Here is a 23,918-nt window from a genome sequence, read left to right as displayed (position 1 = left end):
TATTTGTAACATATATATGTATATATAACATATAAGGTATTAAATGTGTACTTGGACGAACAAGATTCTCTTTATCTCTCCATCTTTGTCTGTTCTAATTGAAATGCCTCAGTGTCATGTTTCACACTCTCTGTAGCTGAGCAGACACAAAGGTGCAGTATGTGAAACGGAGAGCTTGCCCTGGAGCGATGTGTGTCAGCAAATACAGCAGCAACTCCAGCCGAAAAATGTTATAGCCCCTCTTTACAACCAACTCTCACCTTTAACCTCAGGAAATGAAAGAGAAACATCAGCAGCTCTAACAGATGATTTTTACTGAGACTTCCCTGGTGCTCACGGGGCTTTAAAGAAGCCAAAATATTACTGTCTCTCTAATAGATTAAGGTTTTTTCATTGCCTTTCTTAGGCGGCTGATCTTGGAGAAGATGACCATGACTCCAACTGGGGAGCAATGAGAGGTAAAGTGTGTGCGTGTGTGTTCATGTGTGTGTGTTCACTGTAGCTCAATATCAATAATTTAATGAGCAACAATAGGACAGTTGCAGTCTAGCTTTAGCTTTTTTAGATACAAAGTACCTCATGGGTACTGCCTTGTAATTCTCTGTGTAACATACAATCTCACCCATGGTTACACTGTCAGAAAAATGTTCACTGTGGTGGTACCCTCAAGGGTACATATTCAGTTCCTTCAGTTGTGGAACATAATTGGACCATATTTTATAATATTTGTAGATGTTTTTAAGCTGCACATATTTTGTTTTATTTTACACAGCTCTAAAATGAAAGATTACAAATATTCACCTCCTTCTGGAGAAGAGCATGTAATGTACCTTTTGGGTTTAAAACCACTGTTGTACTTTTTAAAGGTACATTAACAAAGTTTGTACAATAATGTACCTCTGCTGTACTTTTTTCTGAGAGTGTCGGTATTGCACCAGAAGGGGCACTATTTGTCCCATACTCACTAACTCCACAAGGCGGTGTTTTATTCAGTGCTTTGCATTGGTTGTTTAAAGGGGGTAGAATATTGGTGTATTGATAAAACCTCACTCAAAATTAATTGTAGTCTTATTTTATTGGTAGAATCCAAAATAAAAATGAGTATATTGTATTTTTATGTTACAGACTTTTGTATTCCTTTTGTCATATTGAATCTAACTCAATTAATGATTTTTTTCTGTTTGTCCCCATTTTTTTATTTCTTTCTTTCCATGATTGCAGAGTACAAGGTAAGTTTTCATGTAACAGAACTGACTGTTTATTCCTATATAGTTGAACGCACAGTGATCAAGTGCTTCAGGAAAAGAAGTTTGGGGTCAGCAATGGACTAATGGTCAGAGAAGATTACTTGTTAGCAGAAAGTCACAGGTTTGAGCCTCACGATAGCAGGAAAATTGAAGTGAAAATTGGAGTGAAGGGTTAGTGCTGTCTCCTCTCTCAAAATCATCCACAGTTAAAGCCAGAACTAATCAGCCAACATCAATCAGCCTGTCCTTATTAATGGTCTTGTGGCTGAATGCAAATCCTCAGAACATTATTCGGTTAACTAATCTAAAAACATAAATGATGAGTAGAAGCTATTGCTGGAATTAATGCCTATTGATGCAAACTTTTATATTACACTGTGTAGTGTGTGTATACCTAGTGTTGTAAAGCTGTTTTCATATGCCGGTATATACATTTTTGCAGGTATACCCCTATGTCATGCTTGCTGTGACTCACAGAGTTAGAGTGAAGTTACCACGTGATGTGGACCGCACCAGACTAGAGGTATTGTCGCTTTAAATTGCTGGAAATCTAGTATGTAAATAGTAGTAAAGTTTCAAAGCATACCTGTCCTCATCTCAGTCCTTGCAGTGTATTGAAACCAAGCTAAAGGAGCCCGCTTCGATTCACCCCAGACTGCTTTTCAAACCATACACAATGAAGTGAACAATGAGAACAGAAGAGCTGACATTTTTCTGCACTCCTTGTCCATTTTATCAACTCCACTGACAATATAGGTGCACTATGTAGTTCTACAATTACTGAATGTAGTCCATCTATTGCCCTGCATACTTTTGAATGGTGGCAGTGAATCATTCTCAGTGAAACAGAGCTATTATCTCTGACTTTACATCTACAAGTTGGACAAATGTCCACTGTCTGAAAGTGGAGAGTGAGTAGGCACCAGTGCTTGGTACATATATCCCCAAAAAAGTGGTCCTCAGAAATAAAAAAAGAATCTCTCTCACACATTCTGAACGTCTTTATACTTAGGGTCTGATTCATATGTTTTAATTACTTTCATCTTATAAGATTTTAAGTGTCTAACACTTCATACGCCTTCTGTCAGATTCACTGAAAGAGGGGTTGAATTTGAGAACTTTTCTCCCCCAGTGCTGTGGCCTTTATACCACTACTTTCATCCACTTTGTTGATTATTCCAAGTTCTTGTCCAGTTCAGAGGCCCAGGGTTCTGTGGAGTGATTGAAGCTGTAGAGTGCTGCATTATACTTTTTCCACATTAATGTGTAATTGGGTCACTGTGAGGTAGAAGTCAGCTCTTTTTGGCACTAACTTCAGTGGAATGTTAGGTGTAATGTTGTGTGTGTGTGCCTGTGTGTGTGAATGGGGTGGGGGGTGGTGGTGGTTGATGGATGGAGGAGTGGGTTTTACTGGAAAACCAGAGATAAACAGGGGTATTCTCTTTCGTCTGCACAGATTGTAATTGTCTTTAACTGAAAGGGTTAAACAGGTAGTGCTGCTGTCACACAGCTCCAGAGTCCTGGGGTTGTGGGTTCGAGCCCCACCCCTGGTCTGTGGTGTGTGTTCTACCTGTGTTTTCTCCCACTGAACATCCAAAAAACACATGGTGGTAGGTGGATTGGCCACTCAAAAGTGTCCATAGGTGTGAATATGTGAGTGTATGTTGCCACGCCATGTGAGGTGTGTTCCCAGTTTGCTCCCAGTGATTCCGGGTAGGCTTCAGACTCCAAACAATGAATGAATGAATATATGAAGTTGAGATACAGGGTTTGGTTTGATATATGGGACATATCTGTATTACACACATGGAACATGTGTGTGTGCCTGCCTGTGCATTTGTGTTGTACATCCGCAGTTATATTCCCCCAATTATGCACAAGATTTCCTGAGTGTTTTCAGGATGTTATGACAGTGTTATCTGTGAGTGGGATTGGGGGAGTGAGGGGATGTGGCTGACTTGCTGTAACCTCAGACTGAATTATGAGCATTTATTGACCCTACACTGTAACTCTGTTCTTGGAATGTCTGCGGTGTACAGTTGTCTGTGCATGTGTCTGTGTTATGAGTGTGCATGCTGAGTCCTAGTTTGGATAGGATAGACCTTGGTTGCACAATGTATTTTTATTGTATGTGAGGGAGTAGTGTTAGCCTCTCCAGGGAGATGCTTACAACACCCCAGCAATAAAATGTATTACAAAAGCTGGATGATTTCAGCAGTTTCATCCTTCTAGAGAGCCATAAAAGCCACGCGCATATGCGAGTGTTATTCTACCACACACAAGTAGGTCTGAGCTAATAAAGATTTATGCAAATCCGCAGCGGAATTCTTCCGATCAAGCTCACACCCTGTAAGCCTGAAGCCTTGCCCCAACACTCTGTCACACACACAGATTCTTTACATATGTGTTATAATTCAACAGATTAAGCAGGGATATACAGCTGTAATTATTGCCCGTTACTGTGTCATCAGTTCCATTTTTTATCCAGGATGAGACTCACTGCATGCAGATGATGTTAACAAAGCAAACACTCTGAACTTGGAGACACTAAACTACTCCCAAGTTTGGCCTTAAGATTGGTTCTGATTAGAGTTTGATTAGCCCTTTGACAGCATGTTGTTTTAGGCATTCACAGTTCACTGAAACTTGCTTGATTAGTTCAAATGTACACTCACAGTAATGCTTTTCACAATGTTAACTGCTATGATGTCAAATAATTGCAGGAACCTGACAAAACATTTTGATATGTCCTTTAGTGTCAAAAAATAAACTGCTATTTATGAATTATATGAACAGCCTAATAATTCTGTTCTTGCACAAGCTTATCAGTACATTATCAGTGCAATTTTCTCAAGATGGATTTTTACATTAAGATAGCATATTTTCCCAAGACCATTAAATTTATTTGGTCACATCCATCCATTATCTGTAACCGCTTATCCATTTTAGGGTCACGGTGTGTCCAGAGCCTACCTGGAATCATTGAGCACAAGGCAGGAATACACCCTGGAGGGGGCACCAGTCCTTCACAGGGCAACACACACACACACATTCACTCACACCTACAGACACTTTTGAGTCACCAATCCACCTACCAACGTGTGTTTTTGGACTGTGGGAGGAAACCGGGGCACCCGGAGGAAACCCACGCAGACACAGGGAGAACACACCACACTCCTCACAGACAGTCACCCGAAGGAAACCCACGCAGACACAGGGAGAACACACCACACTCCTCACAGACAGTCACCTGGAAGAAACCCACGCAGACACAGGGAGAACACACCACACTCCTCACAGACAGTCACCCGGAGGAAACCCACACAGACACAGGGAGAACACACCACACTCCTCACAGACAGTCACCCGGAGGAAACCCACACAGACACAGGGAGAACACACCACACTCCTCACAGACAGTCACCTGGAGGAAACCCACGCAGACACAGGGAGAACACACCACACTCCTCACAGACTGTCACCTGGAAGAAACCCACGCAGACACAGGGAGAACACACCACACTCCTCACAGTCACCCGGAGGAAACCCACACAGACACAGGGGGAACACACCACACTCCTCACAGACAGTCACCCGGAGGAAACCCACACAGACACAGGGAGAACACACCACACTCCTCACAGACAGTCACCCGGAGGAAACCCACGCAGACACAGGGAGAACACACCACACTCCTCACAGACAGTCACCTGGAAGAAACCCACGCAGACACAGGGAGAACACACCACATTCCTCGCAGACAGTCACCCGGAGGAAACCCACGCAGACATGGGGGGAACACACCACACTCCTCACAGACAGTCACCTGGAAGAAACCCACGCAGACACAGGGAGAACACACCACACTCCTCACAGACAGTCACCCGGAGGAAACCCACGCAGAATTGACCCCACAACCTCCAGGTCCCTGGAGCTGTGTGACAGCGACACTACCTGCTGCGCCACCGTGCCACCCTTATTTGGTCACATCATAACAAAAAAAATTGCAGTGGTTGCTTCCAGTTTCCTAAAGAGCCATGTTTAAAAAAAGCAATGTTATTCCAATCAATCTAGCCCCATTCTGCTAGTCTTCATAGTATGTCAGTATCCTTTTTTAAAGGTATATTCATATAACATTTGTAAAGTTTTGTTCTGGCAGCAGTAATGCGTAAAATTAACCTTAATAATATGTTGTAATATTTATTGTTCAGTTTTTACATTGTTTAAAACCGTATCTAAGTAACCTTCTCTAAACTGACTGCTAATTTATCGAGTCATCTTTCTCTCTTTCAGAGGCACTTGTCTCCAGAGGAGTTCTTCCAGGTGTTTGGGATGACCATTGAACAGTTTGACCGCTTGGCTTTGTGGAAGAAAAATGACCTGAAGAAAAAAGCACGCTTGTTCTAACTCCCCCCTCCCACCTACACCCAAATGAACTGATCGTAGTCTGTAATCTGCGTACATGGAGAGATGAGGGGAAGAAGGAAATGATATATGCACTTCTGTTCAGCTGCGTACCTGCTGTCATCATCTCATGCTGAAGAAGAGAGGAGCAAGCTGAATGCAGTCACTTTTACAGCCACAGTGTTAGCCATCAAGCTTTGTGTGCTAATGCAACACTAAACGTGTTTGAATGTTGTTCCTGCAGAGGTGGCCAGAAGAGTATGAACTGGATACTGCTCCACTCTCTTGGGCTGTCTGTTCCTTATTGCTTATCTGCATTTTGGGATCTAGAATATCAGCCATTTTCTGTATGTTTTATATCTCTGGATGCCTGTATTATTTGTGTTTGTGTGGATGCTAGTGCTTGGTTTTTGTGTATTAGTGTCCTTTTAATGCTGTTGCATTCTTCTGTATCTTTGTTCTAATGAGAAAAAAGGGGATGCATTGAATTTATTTGACTGAAATGTGTACATCATTTCCAAATGAATAAAATATCTTACCTCAACACAATGTTGTCTTTCAGTTTACTCATTTTGGCAATATCTGTGTTGATGTAATATGCTTTATTCATGTGGAAAGCATGGCAAGTACACATTTGAATTATGCACTGTAAAGCTGGTTGTTATAAGTTTACAAATAAGTAACATGACATTGTTGCTGTTTTAAGTTAAGTAAACATAGTAAACATCTATAGTAACAGTTATAATCAATGCTTTACATTATGTCAAACAATGGTGTTCTCAGCCACATATTCTGACTATCAAAGCCATATGCATAACATATGTAAAAGTTATTCACTTTGTTTTATTGACTGATGAGCTTTAAAGTGAGATAATGAGACCGTTTGACTGTCTGACTATACATGCTTTTTCTTTAATGGCCTGATTTTCTTTCAAGTACCAAGAAAAGTGGCCAAATGCTCCCTCGGCCACATTCCTCTTGTGGCCAATTGTCTATATCTGAAGGTCAATAAAATCTACATCTTCTGCCAGCTTCATTTTTCAATTTAAAACATCTGATCACGTCTTACAGTGAAATTCAATGAACCACCCTTTGATCTTTTTGTGTATGTGTTGTATGTCCTGTTTATCTGACTGCTATAGTCCTCAGCTGTGTTTTTTTTTATCTTTTTATTTTATTTTAAGATCTCCTCTCTCTCCCAGTTCCAGCTTGGTGTGTGATGCTTGTCATATATTTGGAGTTCACAGGAAGCGCATTCTGGGGACTCCACTGGGGCTTCAGCATGAATGAGCCAAAGACTTGGCCTCTTGGTCCGGCTAGAGCAACAGGTCAATCCCGTTTGGTCAAACACAACAAAGCACCTTATACCGCATTTTCTCGCCTGTCTCGCCCAGCAGCCAGAACGTCTCAGCTTTTTGCTGTTGTGTGTCTGTTTTTGGAGTGTACGCACTGTGAGATTTAAAAATCAATAAGCTAAATGAAATGTTTTTTTTTTAATTCATTAATATCCCTAATTAATTAATGTCATAAGCATCAGATTCATGTTATCAGATCTGATTGCCACACTGTAGCCTTTTTGATTACATGTAATACATATTACCATAACGCATTTAGCTCCTCAGAATATTTTTCTACTCTACTTTTGTGTCCTTCAAAGCTCATGAAACATTTTAATCACAGTTTACATCTTTGACCTTAGTATGGAGACATGCCAAGGTTGTAGCATTTAGCCGCGCTAATCTAAGCAGCACTCGTGACGCATGAGGTTCAATGACGCTCCATTGAAAACCAAATACAGTTGTGTTTCGCTTTCTCTGGTTCTGAAAATAAAAATTGTGTACATACGATATAAAATATCTGGAGCGGTTGCTATGTCAGGTTTTTTTGGCATGCACTGTGTGCAGTTGAAATTCTATTAAGCATTATAAGAGCTGTAGTATCTCGTCATTCATTAGTGATTTGATTTTACCTTGATTTTACAGCCTTTATTGGTTTTTTTTACATTTGAAAAATAAGATGAATTTCAATTTCCACTCATTTGCTGTTAATTCATATTTAATTCAGGATTTTTTTTTTCACCTGGTCCTATGAATGTTGTAAAAGTGTCAGATTGTAACCATCAACTGCAGCAGCCCCAGTTCAGGTGCCCTAGGCAGAATCTCATTGGATGTTGTACACTTTTTTTGCCAATGTTTTCAGTCAGAGAAATGGCGTATTTTTTCTTCCATTAAATATAAAATGTTAAATGAAAATATTTAAAAATACATATTCTACAGACACATTCAGTGTCGCATTTACTGCATAGCTTCTCTATCATATTTAATATCATGAAATCTTTACATTTTAACCATTTTACCACACAGAAAAGCAATACACGTTCCATTACATTTCTTTTTCATTATTACTGAATGTGCCCAAATTGTTGTTGCAAGCACTATGTATATGTTTTCGTATTTCGTCAAATCTAAGCCTTGTCAGTCATGCCAAAGTTTCCCACTCCTATAGTTAAGCATATCTCTAATCTAATTTTTCATGTATTTGTGTGCACATGCATACGCATGCATGACGGGAAGGCTTCCCCAATGGACCATGCTGGGTTGGGTTGCATGGAAATTCTGCTTTAGTCTTATTTAAACAGCTGTAGATTCTCATGTAGGTGTGTGAGTGTGTGTGTGTGTGTGTGTGTGTGTGTCAGCAACCTTCTCTGGCAGTGTGTGTTGGACGATCAAGAAAAAAATGTTGAGTACAGATCTTCAGACTGCTCTTCACTGTTATCCTCTCCCTGAATAAACAGTGAAAATCAGGACCGGACTTGACCCACATCTGATCAGCTCATAGATCTGCTTGCTTTGGTTTTGTCTATGTTTTATGATACTACGGTTTGCTTTTGAACACAACCATCCAATGATGAAATCAGCATTTTTATTTTGTATTTTTTTTTGTGATTGAAATCTTCATGTAACAATAATATGTGTGTGTTCCTGAGTGTGTGAAAATGAAATACTGGTGTGTGGCCTAAATGATCTGTGATTCATTTTAGAGAAATCTGTTTATGGATGGCTTGGAGTGAATAAGTTTAGTTTTTTTTCTTTATAAAATTGTTTTGAGATACATATTGAATGTACCACACGAGAGACACTGATTTACCAATCAGTAGGTTTTTTTTGTAAGTTTTGTCAAGTATGAACTAACGACTGCGTTTTCACAGACACCACAATGCTGTCATTTTGATGTAGTTGTGACTGAGTGAAAATGTTATGGTTTTGGGGAAACATGAAGGTTTAATTTATACTGTTACCAAGTCTTTATGGCTTTTTCTCTTTATTTGCTTTGCTGGTTTGCAAAAAAACTTCTGATGTTCATCTTTAAATAAATGTTTCATTCAGCGATCCCATCCTAAGTGCTTTTCCGAAAGAAATAGAGTGCACAAGTACATTTCACAGAAATAAAAACAGATCTTGTTCCATGTAAAACTATATATAAAATGACAAAAATGATGTCATTTAAAATTAAAAGTTAATATGAAATACATGAAATCTATTTGTAATTTGTAGGTATTGAAATATCACATATTGTATGTTCTTCAATGGTCAGGAGCCCCAAAGGACAATCATCAAGAAGCTACGATTTGGATGTTAGATCATTCTCAGTGCTGCTATAGAACTGATGTAGTTGTATTGTATGAGTGTGTGTTGTGCTGGTATGAATAGATCAGACACAGCAGTGCTCCTAGGGTTTTTAAGAATGACCCTAATACTAACATGGTGGTCCTGTGGGATTTTAAAATTAATTTTAATAAAAGTAATTATAGAATTTTAGAAGAACACATGATCAGTGGAGCTGATAAAAATGGGCAGTGAGTTTAGAAACAATGAGGTGGCTTTAATGTTATGGATTATCGATATAAACCTAACTTTACATTTAAATGTTAAATGTGTGTGCACCTGAAAGGACACAGGTGACCGTTGCAATCCCAGGCCGCTGTGTTTTTAGATACGTGTGACGTTTACTGTTTTCCAAGCAAGTGGTCCTTGTGTCGGCTCAGATCTTGGGAGAATCTGCTGAGGGGGAGCGGCCACGCCCCCAACGCGCCACTATTGGCCACTTGTCGGTGTGGGGCGTTCTCTGATTGGCTGTTCCGTTGGTCAATCTCTCCATTATTTGACAGCGTTGTGGCGCGCGGCCCCTTCATCAGCGCTGAGACTGTGGACACTGGACTGGACTGCAGTGAGTGGACATTCAGGAGTCAGTGGACAGTCAGCGTTAAGAGTGAAGTGAGGAGCGAGGAGCAGGAGGATGACAGACATCAACGGTAAAGGTAAGAAGGGGCGACTCCGAGATTCACTCAGGGGAAATCTTAGAGGAAACTTCCATTGTTGAGCGGATGGCGGCTGAGTGTGGAGCATTGTCCATGGCCAGGGGCACCCTTCAGACCTCGATGAAATCTTGCAGTATTTTCAGCTAGGTTTAACCTGCTCTTGAATGTAAATCACTCCTGTTTCTCAGTGGCTGCAGAGGCAGACTATTGTTCACTGGCTGCTCACTCAGACACATGCTCTCGGTCGGTCAGTCAGTCTGGGAGGCTGATGATTTGGCTCTTTATGGTGCTCCAGCTCCAAACCTCCTGTTGTGTAAAGGCACAAAGGAGCCACAGAGCAACGGGAGTTGATCTCGTGCCTCAAGCCGGTGGGATCAGCTGGAGAGGAGAGACAGAGAGACAACCCCCCTAAACCTCCCACTACCCCACCCTGGGACACAAGGAGTGAGAGATAATCCCGGAGGGGGAGGGTGAACATACTTAAAAAAAAAGGAAGGGATACGTTACAAGGAATTATTTAGAACAAATCCAATTAATGTAATACAATGGACAGGGGATAATGCTTATAATTTGCAGTGAGCTGGATTAATATATTGTGCATGTGTGGATGAGTTTAATAGGATGGACAATGAACAAGCCCCCATTTATTATATAGACCTAAAGACAGATACATAGTTTACAATGTTGACCTATTACCTGGTACCTCCCTGTATCCTTTCTATTGTCCCCAACAGGAAACATACGTTTTTAAACTCAGTTTTGATTTTGTCCTTTGTTTAGATGTGTGTTGAAGTTCAACAAGGATGTTTTTCAGATCTAATTCAGTCCACTGCTTTCTCCCACAAACAATTAACAATGGGCAAGGATTATCCTGTTTATAACCAGCTGATTGATTTTGGACTGTAGTGACATTGCGAACAAGGACGAGGCATGCCTCTCGCTCCCATGACTCTGACCTGCTCAAAGACTTAAAAAGAATCTGTTAGAGCTGGCCAAACAAAACCATAGAGCAGGAATATGATCTCTTTTGGAGAAACACAGATAAGAGTTTGGCCAAAGCTCATGCCAAGAAGAGAAGCCGCTTTGATCAATAGCCAGAGCATTGAAATTTTGTATGGGTGTGTCCCAGCATCTCAAGATTATCTTTGCAAAAATGTGAATAGTATGATCCTGTACATATGTTTCTTTTTCTCTGATGCTAATGGCAAAGACTGGTCTTAGTTTAATGCTCTTGCTCTGAGACAACATGATACTTCCAAACCCAGACTAGGTTTAGCTGAAAGCTGAGATGACCAGCCTTGGCATTTCCATTATAGGGATTACTCACTGGCTCACAAAAGTGTAGAAAAATGATTTGGAAAGATTAGATGTGAAGTATAACAAAGGGAGTTTTTTTCCCATGTAGTCCACATTTGAGTTCAAAAGAAGTCTGCATTATCCTTTGTCTTGTTTCATGGAGGCCATTGTAAAACACATTTTCATGTTTATTAGGCTTTAAACAGAGTGTTTTTACTGAATTCTATGGTACATCATGATTTCTTTACCCAGCAGGTGATCTCTCAGGAACAGGAACCATTCATTAGTTCACATGTGGAGGCCTAATGGATCAGGACCATCATTTGTGCAGCAACAGTTGCTAGGTTGAGCAGAAGATGGAGAAATGAATTACAGCTCACACAAACTAGACAAATTACAAACAGAAAGGATGTATGTCGCTGTGGTAACATTAACTCAACTCAAAGAACACAAGGAACTACACATGAAACGGTTGCCTGTTATATGCAAGAAAAAATGTGTGTGTGTGGGGGGGGTATTAGCTCTCACCCCTCGCTGCCGTTGTATGCTTAGCTGAACCTATGTGTGCTTTTAGGTCCTTTACACCTTTATTTGCTACACAAAACATTGGAATTTCTTTTTTAATTCATCCGAGAACTTACATTTTCGTTTCGTCATAGCTGCTCGAGATGAGGGTGGGTACATGAGCTTTGCCTGACGTAAACAAGGACTACTGACGTGCAGACTGACCAATTAAATGTTTACAGAGAAGGATATCGACCAATAACGGTAGCTCTACAGTCAGACCGTCCAATCAGAAGATTTTAGGCTACTTCACCACGCCCCCTTCTCACTCAAGCGAACCAATCGGAGTAGGGGAGGGCGGGACTAGTTTGTGAACGAAACTTCTCGAAGTTCTATGTAAGCTCTAGAAAAACAAAATCCCGGACATTTGTGAAATTCCATCCGGACATTTTTTTAAGTCTAAAAAGAGGACATGTCCGGGTAAAAGAGGACGTCTGGTCACCCTAAGGTAGGAGAAAATGAGTTTGAGTGAGGAATATGGATATTCATTTATTCATTCATTGTCTGTAAGCGCTTATCCAGTTCAGGGTTGCGGTGGGTCCAGAGCCTACCTGGAATCATTGGGCGCAAGGCGGGAATACACCCTGGAGGGGGCGCCAGTTCTTCACAGGGCGACACACACTCACACATTCACTCACACCTACGGACACTTTTGAGTCACCAATCCACCTACCAACATGTATGTGACTGCGACACTACCTGCTGCACTACTATGTTACCCGGAATATGGATAATCAATCACAAATTTTAAACAAACAAACAAATGAAAAATAAGTTTGTTTCATAATACACTTTTCAGCAAAAAGCATGCAGAAGACAGCATAGCACAATGATTATTCAAATAGGGTGGGTCCTGAGGAGTCTGTCTTAGAATCAGATTTTACAACTGAAAGTACTTAGTGTTGTTTTCACCTCCTCTCACATATGTAACTGTCTCACCACAATTGAACAAAGCTCACTGCAGAACATACTGCTTCACCACAAAATTTACAGCTTGTTGTCAGAAGGTAGTTGAAGTTATTCAGGTTCAGGCAGGGTCATGGATGCCAGAAACGAGAACGTTACCCAGCATGCATTAGCATGTTCATGTACGCTTCGTTTCAGACAGTCTATGAAGAACCCACATGCAGTTGGTTTGGCTGCAGAGCGCATTGCAGTGAACCTGAATCCGGAGCTCTGTCACTACAATCCTGGTGAATATGAATGATAAATAACTCCCTTTGTTTCAGTGGTGCTGGGTTGTGTAGAACAGAGCTGATGATATTTAATCCGTTTGGAAGCTGATAGCCTGGCAGCTGGCCTGATTCTGCCAAAGGTATTGACTCTGGTGTGCTTTGATGACATCATTGTTAGACATCTGGGCCCTCATGGCTGCAGGTTTGTGTGTGTGAATGTGTAGGTGTCAGAAAAATCTGCTGATTTTACTCATCAACATCTGGGGCAGGTCTGTGTCTGAATCCAGATAGGAAGAGTGGAAGTCATATATTTATATAAATGCCATTCCATATTTCAGATTTGACCATAATATTGATACTGTTATATCCTCCCACAGTTTAGAAAGAGATTCTTCTGACCTCCTAAAATAATGAATCCCTAGTACAAGTCAAAGTCGGTGGAAAGTAGGTGGCACATGCCGAAGCATTGTCTAAAGGCCTCAAAAGCAACTTTTGATTTGTGATTACTGGCTTGAATGTTACTAAATGCTCAATTATTAGTTTATAAAACATTAATCTTCATTTGTGTGTTATTTGCCTGTAGGCATTCTTAAAGTGTTATTGAGAAATTCACTCTATAACAAAGCTTCCAGTTCAATTTTGAATGTGTGCTTTCTGTTCTCATTGTTTTGTTCATTGTCTTCAAGCAGTGACTAAATATTGCATCATGGACTGATGTATAATATGTGTGCAGTCTAGTCGTTTTGTGTTAAGAACAAACAGAAAGACTCTGTTTCTCTCTTGAGCTTCGTCTTGTAGACAACGCCTTAGGTTACACCAACACAGCAACTCCCTCAGTGTCCAATCAGTTTATCCAGTGCAGCTCTTTGTGTATTTGTGTGTATATTTTTGTGTGAGAGAGACCCAGCTGTGAACAGCTGCTAGCTCTCTTTCTCACTGAATTCTAAATCAGCCCCTGGCAGCTGCTGGGAAACTGTGGATCAATGGATCTTACAACAATGTGGAAAGGAGGATTTCTGGAAGGGATGCATCAATCAATTTCTTTCTCTAACAACACTGATTCTGACATTTAAGCTTAGAGTGATGATAAGTCATGGGTGCAAGTCTTGTACCAGTGTTATGTTTAGGCACTCATATTTAATAGTAACACCTATGTGTGAGAAGCTTGCATTTGTGCTTTATGATGTTGTGATACACACCAGTTATTCATTCATTCATTCATTCATTATCTGTAAGCGCTTATCCAATTCAGGGTCACAGTGGGTACAGAGCCTACCTGGAATCATTGGGCGCAAGGCAGGAACTCACCCTGAAGGGGGCGCCAGTCCTTCACAGGGCCACACACACACACGCATTCACTCACACATTCACATTTACTAGGGGTGGGCGATGATGCCATAAAATAATATTACGATATTTCAGGGTATTTTGGAGATAATGATGTTCTTGGCGATATGAACAAAACACTGTAAAAACTTGTATTAACTTCAAAAAACTCACTATTGCAACAAAATGGATGTTGTATTACTATTACTTATATTAAATAAAATATACTTTATTTTGTAACCGAACAACCTCCATATGACTGATGTCACTCCCGTTTCCTCCACCTCAGAGCCATTTTCCACTCTACTTCACTGTGTCTATATCACTCATTTAAAGAACGTATGCCATATTAAGGGTATCTGCATGATGTCATTACGTAAACAAGTCAGAATATCACTATTATCAAGATATGGATTTTTTAATATAGTTTTTAAAATTATGACTATATTATCGCAAATGACAAGGCACAGCCCTAATACCTACGGACACTTTCGAGTCACTAATCCACCTACCAACGTGTGTTTTTGGACCGTGGGAGGAAACCCACATGGACACAGGGAGAACACACCAAACCCCTCACAGACAGTCACCCGGAGCGAGACCTGAACCCACAACCTCCAGGTCCCTGGAGCTGTGTAACTGAGAACCTACCTGCTGTGCCACTGTGCCGCCCCTATATGCCAATCAGACAAAGCATTATGACCACCACTTGGACCCATACAGAACCACAAAGGGCAGGTATGATTTGGGTGGTAGATCATTCTCAACGCTGCAGTGACACTGACTTGGTGGTAGTGTGTTAGTGTGTGTTGCCTTGGTACGAGTGCATCAGACACAGCAGTGCTTCTGGAGTTTTTAACCCTCTCAGTGTCACTGCTGGACTGAGAATTTTCATGGAACCAAAAATATCCAGCGAACAGCATACTGTGGGCAGTGTCCAGTGACTACGAATAAAAGGACTAGAGGATGACCAAAACAAACTGCAATAATAGATGAGCTACTGGCTCTGACTTTACATCTATGATGTGTGTCTAACAGAATGGACATTGAGTGGACACAGTGTTTCAAATCTCCAGCAGCACTGCTGTGTCTGATTCACTCATACCAACGCAATACTCACTAATCCAGTATGTAATAACAGAACTACAAAATGGCAGTGAAACTGAGAGAATGGACAGTGAGTGTAGAAACAAGGAGCTGGTCATAATGTTATGGCTGATTGATGTATTTTGTATGAAGTTGTATATTATCGTAATATAAATTTCTCACTTGAATGTGCTGTAATTGCCAGTGAACTCACTATCTGTGTTCGACGGGCACACCTCTTTTACCTGTCACACATCTATGCTTCTTTAGTCTCTAAACATGACTGGACTGGAGTCTTGTTTTAAGAGATGCAGAAAAACAGAGCAATGTGGGGGTGCTGTGGGGAAGATGGAGAACAGGAGAGACAGATAGTCTGAAGCTAAAATTCTTTAATTCTATTGTAGTAAAACAAAGAAGGTTTTGGGGATTTTGGGGGTTGGTGGATGTCCATTAGGATTTTACACTGAGTCAGAGCCAGAGGGGAGAAAAGACTTTTACTTGTGTGTGTGAGTGTGTTGGCTGTAAGCAGTTTGTTTCAAAGCTAGGTGAACTAGAGGCCTGTGAGTCAGTGTCTGAAATGACTGATGCTTTAGGCTCTCTCTCTCTCTCTCTCTCTCTCTCTCTCTCTCTCTCTCTCTCTCTCTCTCTCTCTCTCTGTCTCTCTTTTTCTATGTCTCTCTATCTATCTGTCTGTTCCTCTTTCGCTATTAATTTTCTTATTGATTAACAATATTTTCCTCATCACACTTATTTAATTATTTAGATTCATAGTGGGTACATCAAATTCAGAGAGACAGAGAGAGAGAAAGACAGAGTGAGAGAGATAGACAGAGAGAGAGAGAGAGAGAGAGAGAGAGACAGAGAGAGAGAGAGAGAGAGAGAGAGACAGACAGAGAGAGAGAGACAGAGAGAGAGAGAGAGAGAAAGAGAGAGAGAGAGAGTAAATATCCGGAAAGGAGAATGCCTTTGGCAGATTGATGAAGTAAAAAAGCCTTGCATCTTTTCTTCTGTAATTATAGAGGTGGGGAGAGTGGCTGAAACCCATGATGAAGTAGAAAAAGCTGAACAGAATCAAAGGGTAAAATAAAATGTATGTAAAAATTCTAGTGTTTAGTTTGAGCAGTTGTGCTGTCACACCTCCAGAACCCCCAGGTCGTTATTAGCATCGAGAGCAATATTAGCCCTGTTTTAATAGATTAAGTAGAATCTATAAATAGTTAAACAATACAAATTGCGACTGTGGTTCTTTAAAATTTCCAGCTTATCAAGACAAACCTAAAGATTGCTGTGTGTTCGAGACTATACATGTCTGAAAGTATAGTGAGTTTGTTTTGATGCTGTAATGATCCTGCTTTGCCTTCTGTCTGCTTTCATTTCCCTGACTTGCTTTGTTTCCTGTCAGTGTGTTTTCTCTGTTTTGTTTAGGTCCTGTGTTCCTCTCAGTCTTCTGTGTCTCTGAGCTCTCCCTCTCCATGGGAGGTTTAGTCCTTGCATCAGTCTGTCTTTGTGTTTGTGTGTTTGACCATTGTGTTTGCTCTCTCAGTTACGTTTGACGTTTTTCTTTGCGGATCTTCCACTGTATGTGACCTTGTGACTTGTGTGGTGTTTGAATGTATGTGTTAAAGACATTTATAGCAAATGTACTGAGATTTGTTGAAGCCTGTGTGAGATAATACACAAGTATGATTTGTGCACATGATATCGTTAAGCCATGGTTTTGAGTTTGATTGACCCGGAGGAAACCCACACAGACACAGGGAGAACACATCAAACTCCTCACAGACAGTCACCCGGAGGAAACCCACACAGACACAGGGAGAACACATCAAACTCCTCACAGACAGTCACCCGGAGGAAACCCACACAGACACAGGGAGAACACATCAAACTCCTCACAGACAGTCACCCGGAGGAAACCCACACAGACACAGGGAGAACACATCAAACTCCTCACAGACAGTCACCCAGAGGAAACCCACGCAGACACAGGGAGAACACACCACACTCCTCACAGACAGTCACCTGGAGGAAACCCACGCAGACACAGGGAGAACACATCAATCTCCTCACAGACAGTCACCCCGAGGAAACCCATGTAGACACAGGGAGAACACATCAAACTCCTCACAGACAGTCACCCCGAGGAAACCCATGTAGACACAGGGAGAACACACCACACTCCTCACAGACAGTCACCCGGAGGAAACCCACGCAGACACAGGGAGAACACATCAAACTCCTCACAGACAGTCACCCCGAGGAAACCCATGTAGACACAGGGAGAACACATCAAACTCCTCACAGACACCTGAAGCAGGACTTGAAAACACAACCTCCAGGTCCCTGGAGTAGTTTGATTTAACATATCTTTTAACAATGTTCATTTTATTGACCAATCCATGACCTGTTTCAATTGTTGCTTGGTTGGTCAGGTTTTCAGAACCATAGGAAGAATCCCGTTTAACTTGGATGAGAAACTCTATTCTGCAAATTTTCTTTTTTACAAAGTATGATTTAGAATACAGTGTTAATTTAAAGTTTGTAAACAAATATCACTGCTCTTTCTTAATAGATTGCATGAAACTTTAACAATATCCTGTAACGATTGCCCAACCAAGCAACAGTTGCTATGACAACATGCCTTTAATTGCAGAAAATTGACTTTTAATTTTTGTGGCAACACTGAATGCCTGAAAGATTATTTCTCCTAATTTCTAACTAAATGTAAAACCAAATGTAGTTTAGTCCATTGTACAGGTAAAACATTACCTTTCAAAGCTTTACACCACTTTTTGTCAGGTGAGTTTTTACCACTCTTATTTTTTTTGGCTTCTCTTGAATGCACACACCAGCTGTGAAGTGGGTTAATGTTCATACAGGTGTGTCTATGGCTGGGTATTTAAGGCCGGAGGCATCTCTGTTTTACCACCTCTCTCTCTCTCTCTCTCTCTCTCTCTCTCTCTCTCTCTCTCTCTCTCTCTCTCTCTCTCTCTCTCTCTCTCTCTTCTCTCTCTCTCTCTTTTTCCGGGATCAGCTTCTTCATATTTCAGCACTGCATGCCTGCAATTCCACACTCACACACACACATACACACACACACATGCAACACACAAAGCATGTCTCTATTTCTCCTAATTTTTCCCCTCATTCTTGTAATTTTTTAAGCCTCTTTTAAATTCCACTGAGTAAGAAGGTTATTTATGTTGTGGGTGTGGGGTGTTTACTCTGATTAGAACCACACACCCTTTGGGCTGTAGAGGTAAACTGCTTACTTTGGGATTGGAATAAGCAACTGCATAACCTGCTATAGCATGTTTCTGGAGGGGAGAGTGTTTTAGAGAGTTCACAGTGTATTAGGGTCTGTTTTTGTGTCTAGGGCATTATATCTGTTAATCAGTTTCGGTATTTAATGATTGAATATGTCACTTACAATGGCAGACGAACATGTACTGTACTGTCATTGTTGATGCTAAAGGTACAAAGAGTGTAAATGTAACTAAATGTACAACAGTGATTTTAAAATCCAGTTGTGTTCCCAAAAGGCAGAGGTGAACTTTATTAAGATTTGTAAAAGAATGATGAATAATGAAGAACTTATATAAAATATAAATTCTGTTGATGAAATATGGCATATGAAATTAACACAACTTAAAACCTACAATTAATATAGAATTTGGTGCAATTATGTTCCATAACTAAAAGTACTGAATATACATGTTCTTGAGGGTTCTACCACAGTGGCAGCAAAACGTTCTGAGTGTGTAGATAACTGTAACTGTAAGGCACATGTGTTCAAGCTGTTGTTAAATATGTTTATAGTGTGTTTTCCACCACTTGATTCAAGTCAGAGAGAAATTTAGTCAATGATGCAGGTGTATAGCTGTGAACAGTTATATGTTAAAATGTCAAATGACTAATTTAAGATAATGAACACATACTGCAACAGCACATTTAATGCAATGGAGCTTACAGGGCAGCACTGCTGAAGATTATAGTGAATATACTGAGAAGATTTCACTATTCAGTGTAGATTTAAAGTAAAGATTATGTAATAATAGATTTCTTTTCTTGTTTCTAGTGTTATGAATTACTGAAATTACTTTCATAGTGTTATTAAATTAGTTTTTAAAAATTAGTTGTATTAAATTAGTACAAATTAGTTTCATATTGTTGCTGTCCAACGAAAAAAAAATTCATTAATTCATTCATTATCTGTAAGCTCTTATCCAGTTCAGGGTCGCGGTGGGTCCAGAGCCTACCTGGAATCATTGGACGCAATGCAGGAATACACCCTGGAGGGGGCGCCAGTCCTTCACAGGGCAACAAACACACAGTCACTCACACCTACGGACACTTTTCGAGTCGCCAATCCACCCACCAACGTGTGTTTTTGGACTGTTAGAGGAAACCGGAGCACCCGGAGGAAACCCACTCAGATACAGAGAGAACACATCACACTCCTCACAGACAGTCACCCGGAGGAAACCCACGCAGACACAGGGAGAACACACCACACTCCTCACAGACAGTCACCCGGAGTGGGAATCGAACCCACGACCTCCAGGTCCCTGGAGCTGTGTGACTGCGACACTACTGTGAAGAACACTGACGAAAATCGAGATACAGGTTTTTTATTCGGTATCGATGATATGATCGTTTTTTTGTATTTTTCATGTAACTGGCACAGCTTCTCCTACATCTTTGCCCCATCATCATCCTCTGCCTCTTGAACACATATATGCACCTACCTCAGGCTGGAAGATGCCTTAACCATAAAGAAGCTGCTGTGTTCCTCAAGGAGGTCTGGAGTTTGTACCCACTGTATTTGCAGCACCATATCGTCCTGAAACATTTCACAAGTGCCTTGAATTCCTGATTAGTGGAATATTTTGATTGGTGGATATTTGTGAAGTATCAAAAAAAGGGAAAAATCTGATTGAAGGGTTTATGTTTTCTGTAGGAATCAGAATATCTGAGGTTTAAGGCGTTTCCTGTCGATGGTATCACTGTGCTCTGTGTGTTTGGTGTTGTTCTTTGTGCTCTTTGAGTTTTGAATGAGGGCGAGTTTATGGTCTGCATGAAACTTTGAAGATCTGCCTCTCAGATGTACCATGGTGGGTTAAGTACAAATTGGTGTGTGTGTGTGTGTGTGTGTCTTAGTTCAGAAAACAGTCATAGATCCAGCCTGGCAGCATGTGGACTGTTTTTGGTCTTGTTTTCCTTTGGGTTCAGCTGGGTGTGGAGCTGTTTAGAACCGGGCCAAGGCTTTAGTCTGTATTCCCTAGAGAAAGTTCTAGAAAACGTCCTGTCTGGAAGCTCAGTCTCCTGCTCTCCATAAAACCACAGCAGTTAAAATGTGCATACAGACATATATATATATGACCGTGTTGGACTCAAACCCATTGGTGAGCTGCCATTTTGAAAGGTGAACATTCTACCAGTTCTCCAAATCTGCCAAATGGGTAAGGGGTATAACACAGTTGTCTTTGTTTTAAGGAGTATGCATAGACACTGCGCTAACTGTGCTGCAGTATACACACACATACACACATTATGTGAATATGTCATGACCAATGGACAAATAGAAATGCCCTAAAATTGCTTAGTAACACTTGGCAGGACATTTTTGATGTATATACAGTTTAGATGACTGTTTTGTCTTTGATTAATATTTCTTTCAATATGTATTACCTTCAAAATGCTTGAGGAGGGGCACTATTCAGTGGTTTTCATCAGTGATCAAGTGTATCCTCATTTGCTTTTGTTGATGTTCTCCTTTTATCTTATGTCTTTTTATTTTATTATGGTGGCCGGCGGACATATTAAGGCCAGATGGCCATGGACGTCTGTTTGGAATCTGAATGTTAAAAGGCTAAAGTTAATTTTACATTTGAGCCAGTTTCAGTTTTAAACAAACAATCTTGACCAATCATTCATAAGCAGAGCCTCTTTTATGTCACTTTTAATGTCAATTTTTTAAACTTATCACTCTGAGATGAAGGTTCTGCTTTGTATCATAGATATGCACACGCTCATATATGCCGGGGAGTTTTACTGTAGGTCATAGATTAAACAGCTGGATGTGACTCTACAAAGGCCTGCCATGTTTATAATCTGTTTTTTTGGCTCAACATATCATACTTGTGCACACACACACAAACAGGCATGTGAATACATGCTCACACACCCAACCTCAAGAGGAGAGACAGAAAGCCCAATGTGATCACCAGTCAGCCAGTAAAGGCCCTTCCTACACTAATGAGAGAGTGACATGGATGAGCTGTCAGTGGATATATGGGTATGTGTGTGTGTGTGTGTATGTGTGTGAGAGAGAGAGAGATGGGGGAGGGGTAGGGAAGGATGGAGGGAAGAAAAATCAACATTGTCTTATATCTACACTCACTTATTAGGTCTCACATCCCTCTTATTCATCAAAGTGTAACACTGAATATTAACAGAGGAGTCTGTTAACCACGTGCCAGGTCAATGTAATTATCTTATGGGCAGCAAAGAGCTGGGCATTAACTTATCAGTCTCTTGCTCTTTGCAGTCCACCCCCTCTTCTGTATTGTGGGCTGCACTGTGATAGTATCTCTCATAGCCCCCTAGTGGCCTCCAACAGAACCCTGGTGAATTACTGAAGGCTGCGCATGAACTTTGCTATTTCCACCCACAGAAATAAAGCATCCCTCAAGAGTATTGTGTGGGTTTGTGTGTGTGTGTGTGTGTGTGTGTGTGCATTTGAACCTGATAGCTGTGTGATTGCGCTTCATTAAGGGAGGTTTTTCTCAGAAATGCTCCATGAAGATATTACAATACTAGCCAAATTATCTTGCACTGTGTGAGCATGTGTTTGTGTGTGTGTGTGTGTATGTGTGTGTGTATAAAATCTTTCCTTTAATTAAACAGCTTTCTTCTCTAAGCATATAACCTAATCACAGAGAGCTTATTGCCACAGAACCACTGTTCTGACGTTCTAAAAGAGCCATTGTGTATGAAGTGTCTGTGAAGTCACTATTTAAGTTGGATAACTTGCTGTTGCCTGTGATTAGAGGCCTATACACAGTCAGGATAAATTCTGGACCGCTCAGCGCTTCATCCTCCAGTCTCAGTAATAGCACTGAGGATGGTGGGGTCAGAGGAAATGAGTGTAGAGTAGGACTGGTTCAAGGATGTTTGGGAAAGGATGAGGGAGAGATGAATGTTTCCTGCCTCTGAGCTTATGCATCTTTCATGAGGGCAGACTGTGGTCTTAATTGTGTTTTTACCCCCATTCTCCTCCTTCTTTCTGCCCAGCCCCCTTTGGGGCTCCCAGCTGACTGGAGCCACAACGGACCATGAGGCCACTGCTACTGCCTCGGCCAGATGGTGGAATGGCCTGTGTGGGTGTACGTGAGTGTTTGTGTGTGTGTGTGTGTGTTTGTGTGTTTTATAAGGACCAAAATATGAAACTATCTTAGCTTTGTTTGGAAAGTACAACAGAGCTAACTTAACATGAAGAGGGAGAAAGAAATAGTTTAAGTTAAGGTTCAGTTACGCCTGGGGTTAGACTTAATGAAGCCTACAGTCATTTTCACCATCAAAGAGAAGCAAATATTATTTATGAAAATTATTGTTTATCTTTTTTTTGGGGAAACACAATGCAATTAAATGTACAAAACTATTTGGCTGCTGCTGAAGGAACTTAAATGGCTTTCTTTTTTAAAATCAATTTATGAATATTCATTTTTACATTGTTATAACACAGTGTCTGATCCCACATCCTGACATTGTATGACAACAAATGTACACTCTTAAAAATTAAAGTGCTACCATCAGTTCTTTGAGCAATGCCAGAGAAGAACCAATTTTGGTTCCATAAAGAACCATTGTTCTTTAATAGATGTGTCTCTGTGTGTGTGTTCATGTAACTTATGATCCTGCTGGGTCTTCCCCTCGCTGTCTGTCTGTGGCTGATTGGTGGTGAGCAGATGGTGCTGATGAGGCTATGTCTGGGTGTGGACTGCTTGAGTGGCAGGGGGAGAATGTAAGGAGGGAAAGGGAAGGATGAATGGGTGAAAAGATGGATGGATTGCCAAAAGATGGAAGTGCTAGGGAGAAATTAAGGGGACTGCTTTTGAGCTGCTTGGGGAGATATCATACTGTCATTCATCTAAGTTTTCACTCTGGCCACCATATTGTGCTTTAGGTTTATGGGTTTTGTGTGTGTGTGTGTGTGTGTGTGTGTGTGTGTGTGTGTGTGTGTGTGTGCATGTGTGCGTGTTTGTTTCAGCAGCATGTCAGTGAGTCAAATTTGTTGCAGGTGTTTTAAGTGTATGCTCTTGTTTGATAAATGGCTTTAACTGTGCTTGATTGTGGTCATGCACATGGCCTTGATGTGTATACAGAGAATCTTGCCTAACCACTTAAAGCAACTGGAACTGATTCTAAACTGTTCTTTGTCATACTTCACTGGGCTTCGTGAGATCTGTGTATTTGAAGAGGAGGGGACCTTGTCTAAAG

General features: G+C 40.9%; 2 protein-coding genes across 5 annotated transcripts in view; both read left to right on the top strand.

Annotated features, from left to right (window-relative positions):
* Positions 1–9,100, top strand: part of ablim2 (actin binding LIM protein family, member 2) — an 83,769-nt gene extending 74,669 nt beyond the window's left edge. For 2 of the 4 annotated variants that reach the window (XM_066663438.1, XM_066663437.1), the window contains exons 18-19: positions 407–458; positions 1,222–1,659. In XM_066663438.1, the coding sequence (XP_066519535.1) occupies positions 407–458; positions 1,222–1,331 (162 nt within the window). In that variant the 3' untranslated portion in view covers positions 1,332–1,659. Of the gene's footprint in view, positions 1–406; positions 459–1,221; positions 1,660–1,689; positions 1,771–5,540 lie in introns of those variants that run through there. The other 2 variants (XM_066663440.1, XM_066663439.1) reach the window with 2 other exon arrangements.
* Positions 9,101–9,844: 744 nt separating this feature from the next.
* Positions 9,845–23,918, top strand: part of afap1 (actin filament associated protein 1) — a 62,487-nt gene continuing 48,413 nt past the window's right edge. Inside the window, exon 1 of the mRNA XM_066665909.1 lies at positions 9,845–9,969. Coding sequence (XP_066522006.1) covers positions 9,948–9,969 — 22 coding nt within the window. The 5' untranslated portion in view covers positions 9,845–9,947. The remainder of the gene's footprint in view (positions 9,970–23,918) is intronic.

This window comes from Hoplias malabaricus, chromosome 3 (genome assembly GCF_029633855.1).
Source record: "Hoplias malabaricus isolate fHopMal1 chromosome 3, fHopMal1.hap1, whole genome shotgun sequence".
Lineage (NCBI taxonomy): Eukaryota > Metazoa > Chordata > Actinopteri > Characiformes > Erythrinidae > Hoplias > Hoplias malabaricus.
The sequence above is the reverse complement of the archived record's forward strand: the minus strand, read 5'-3'. Positions and strand labels throughout refer to the sequence as shown.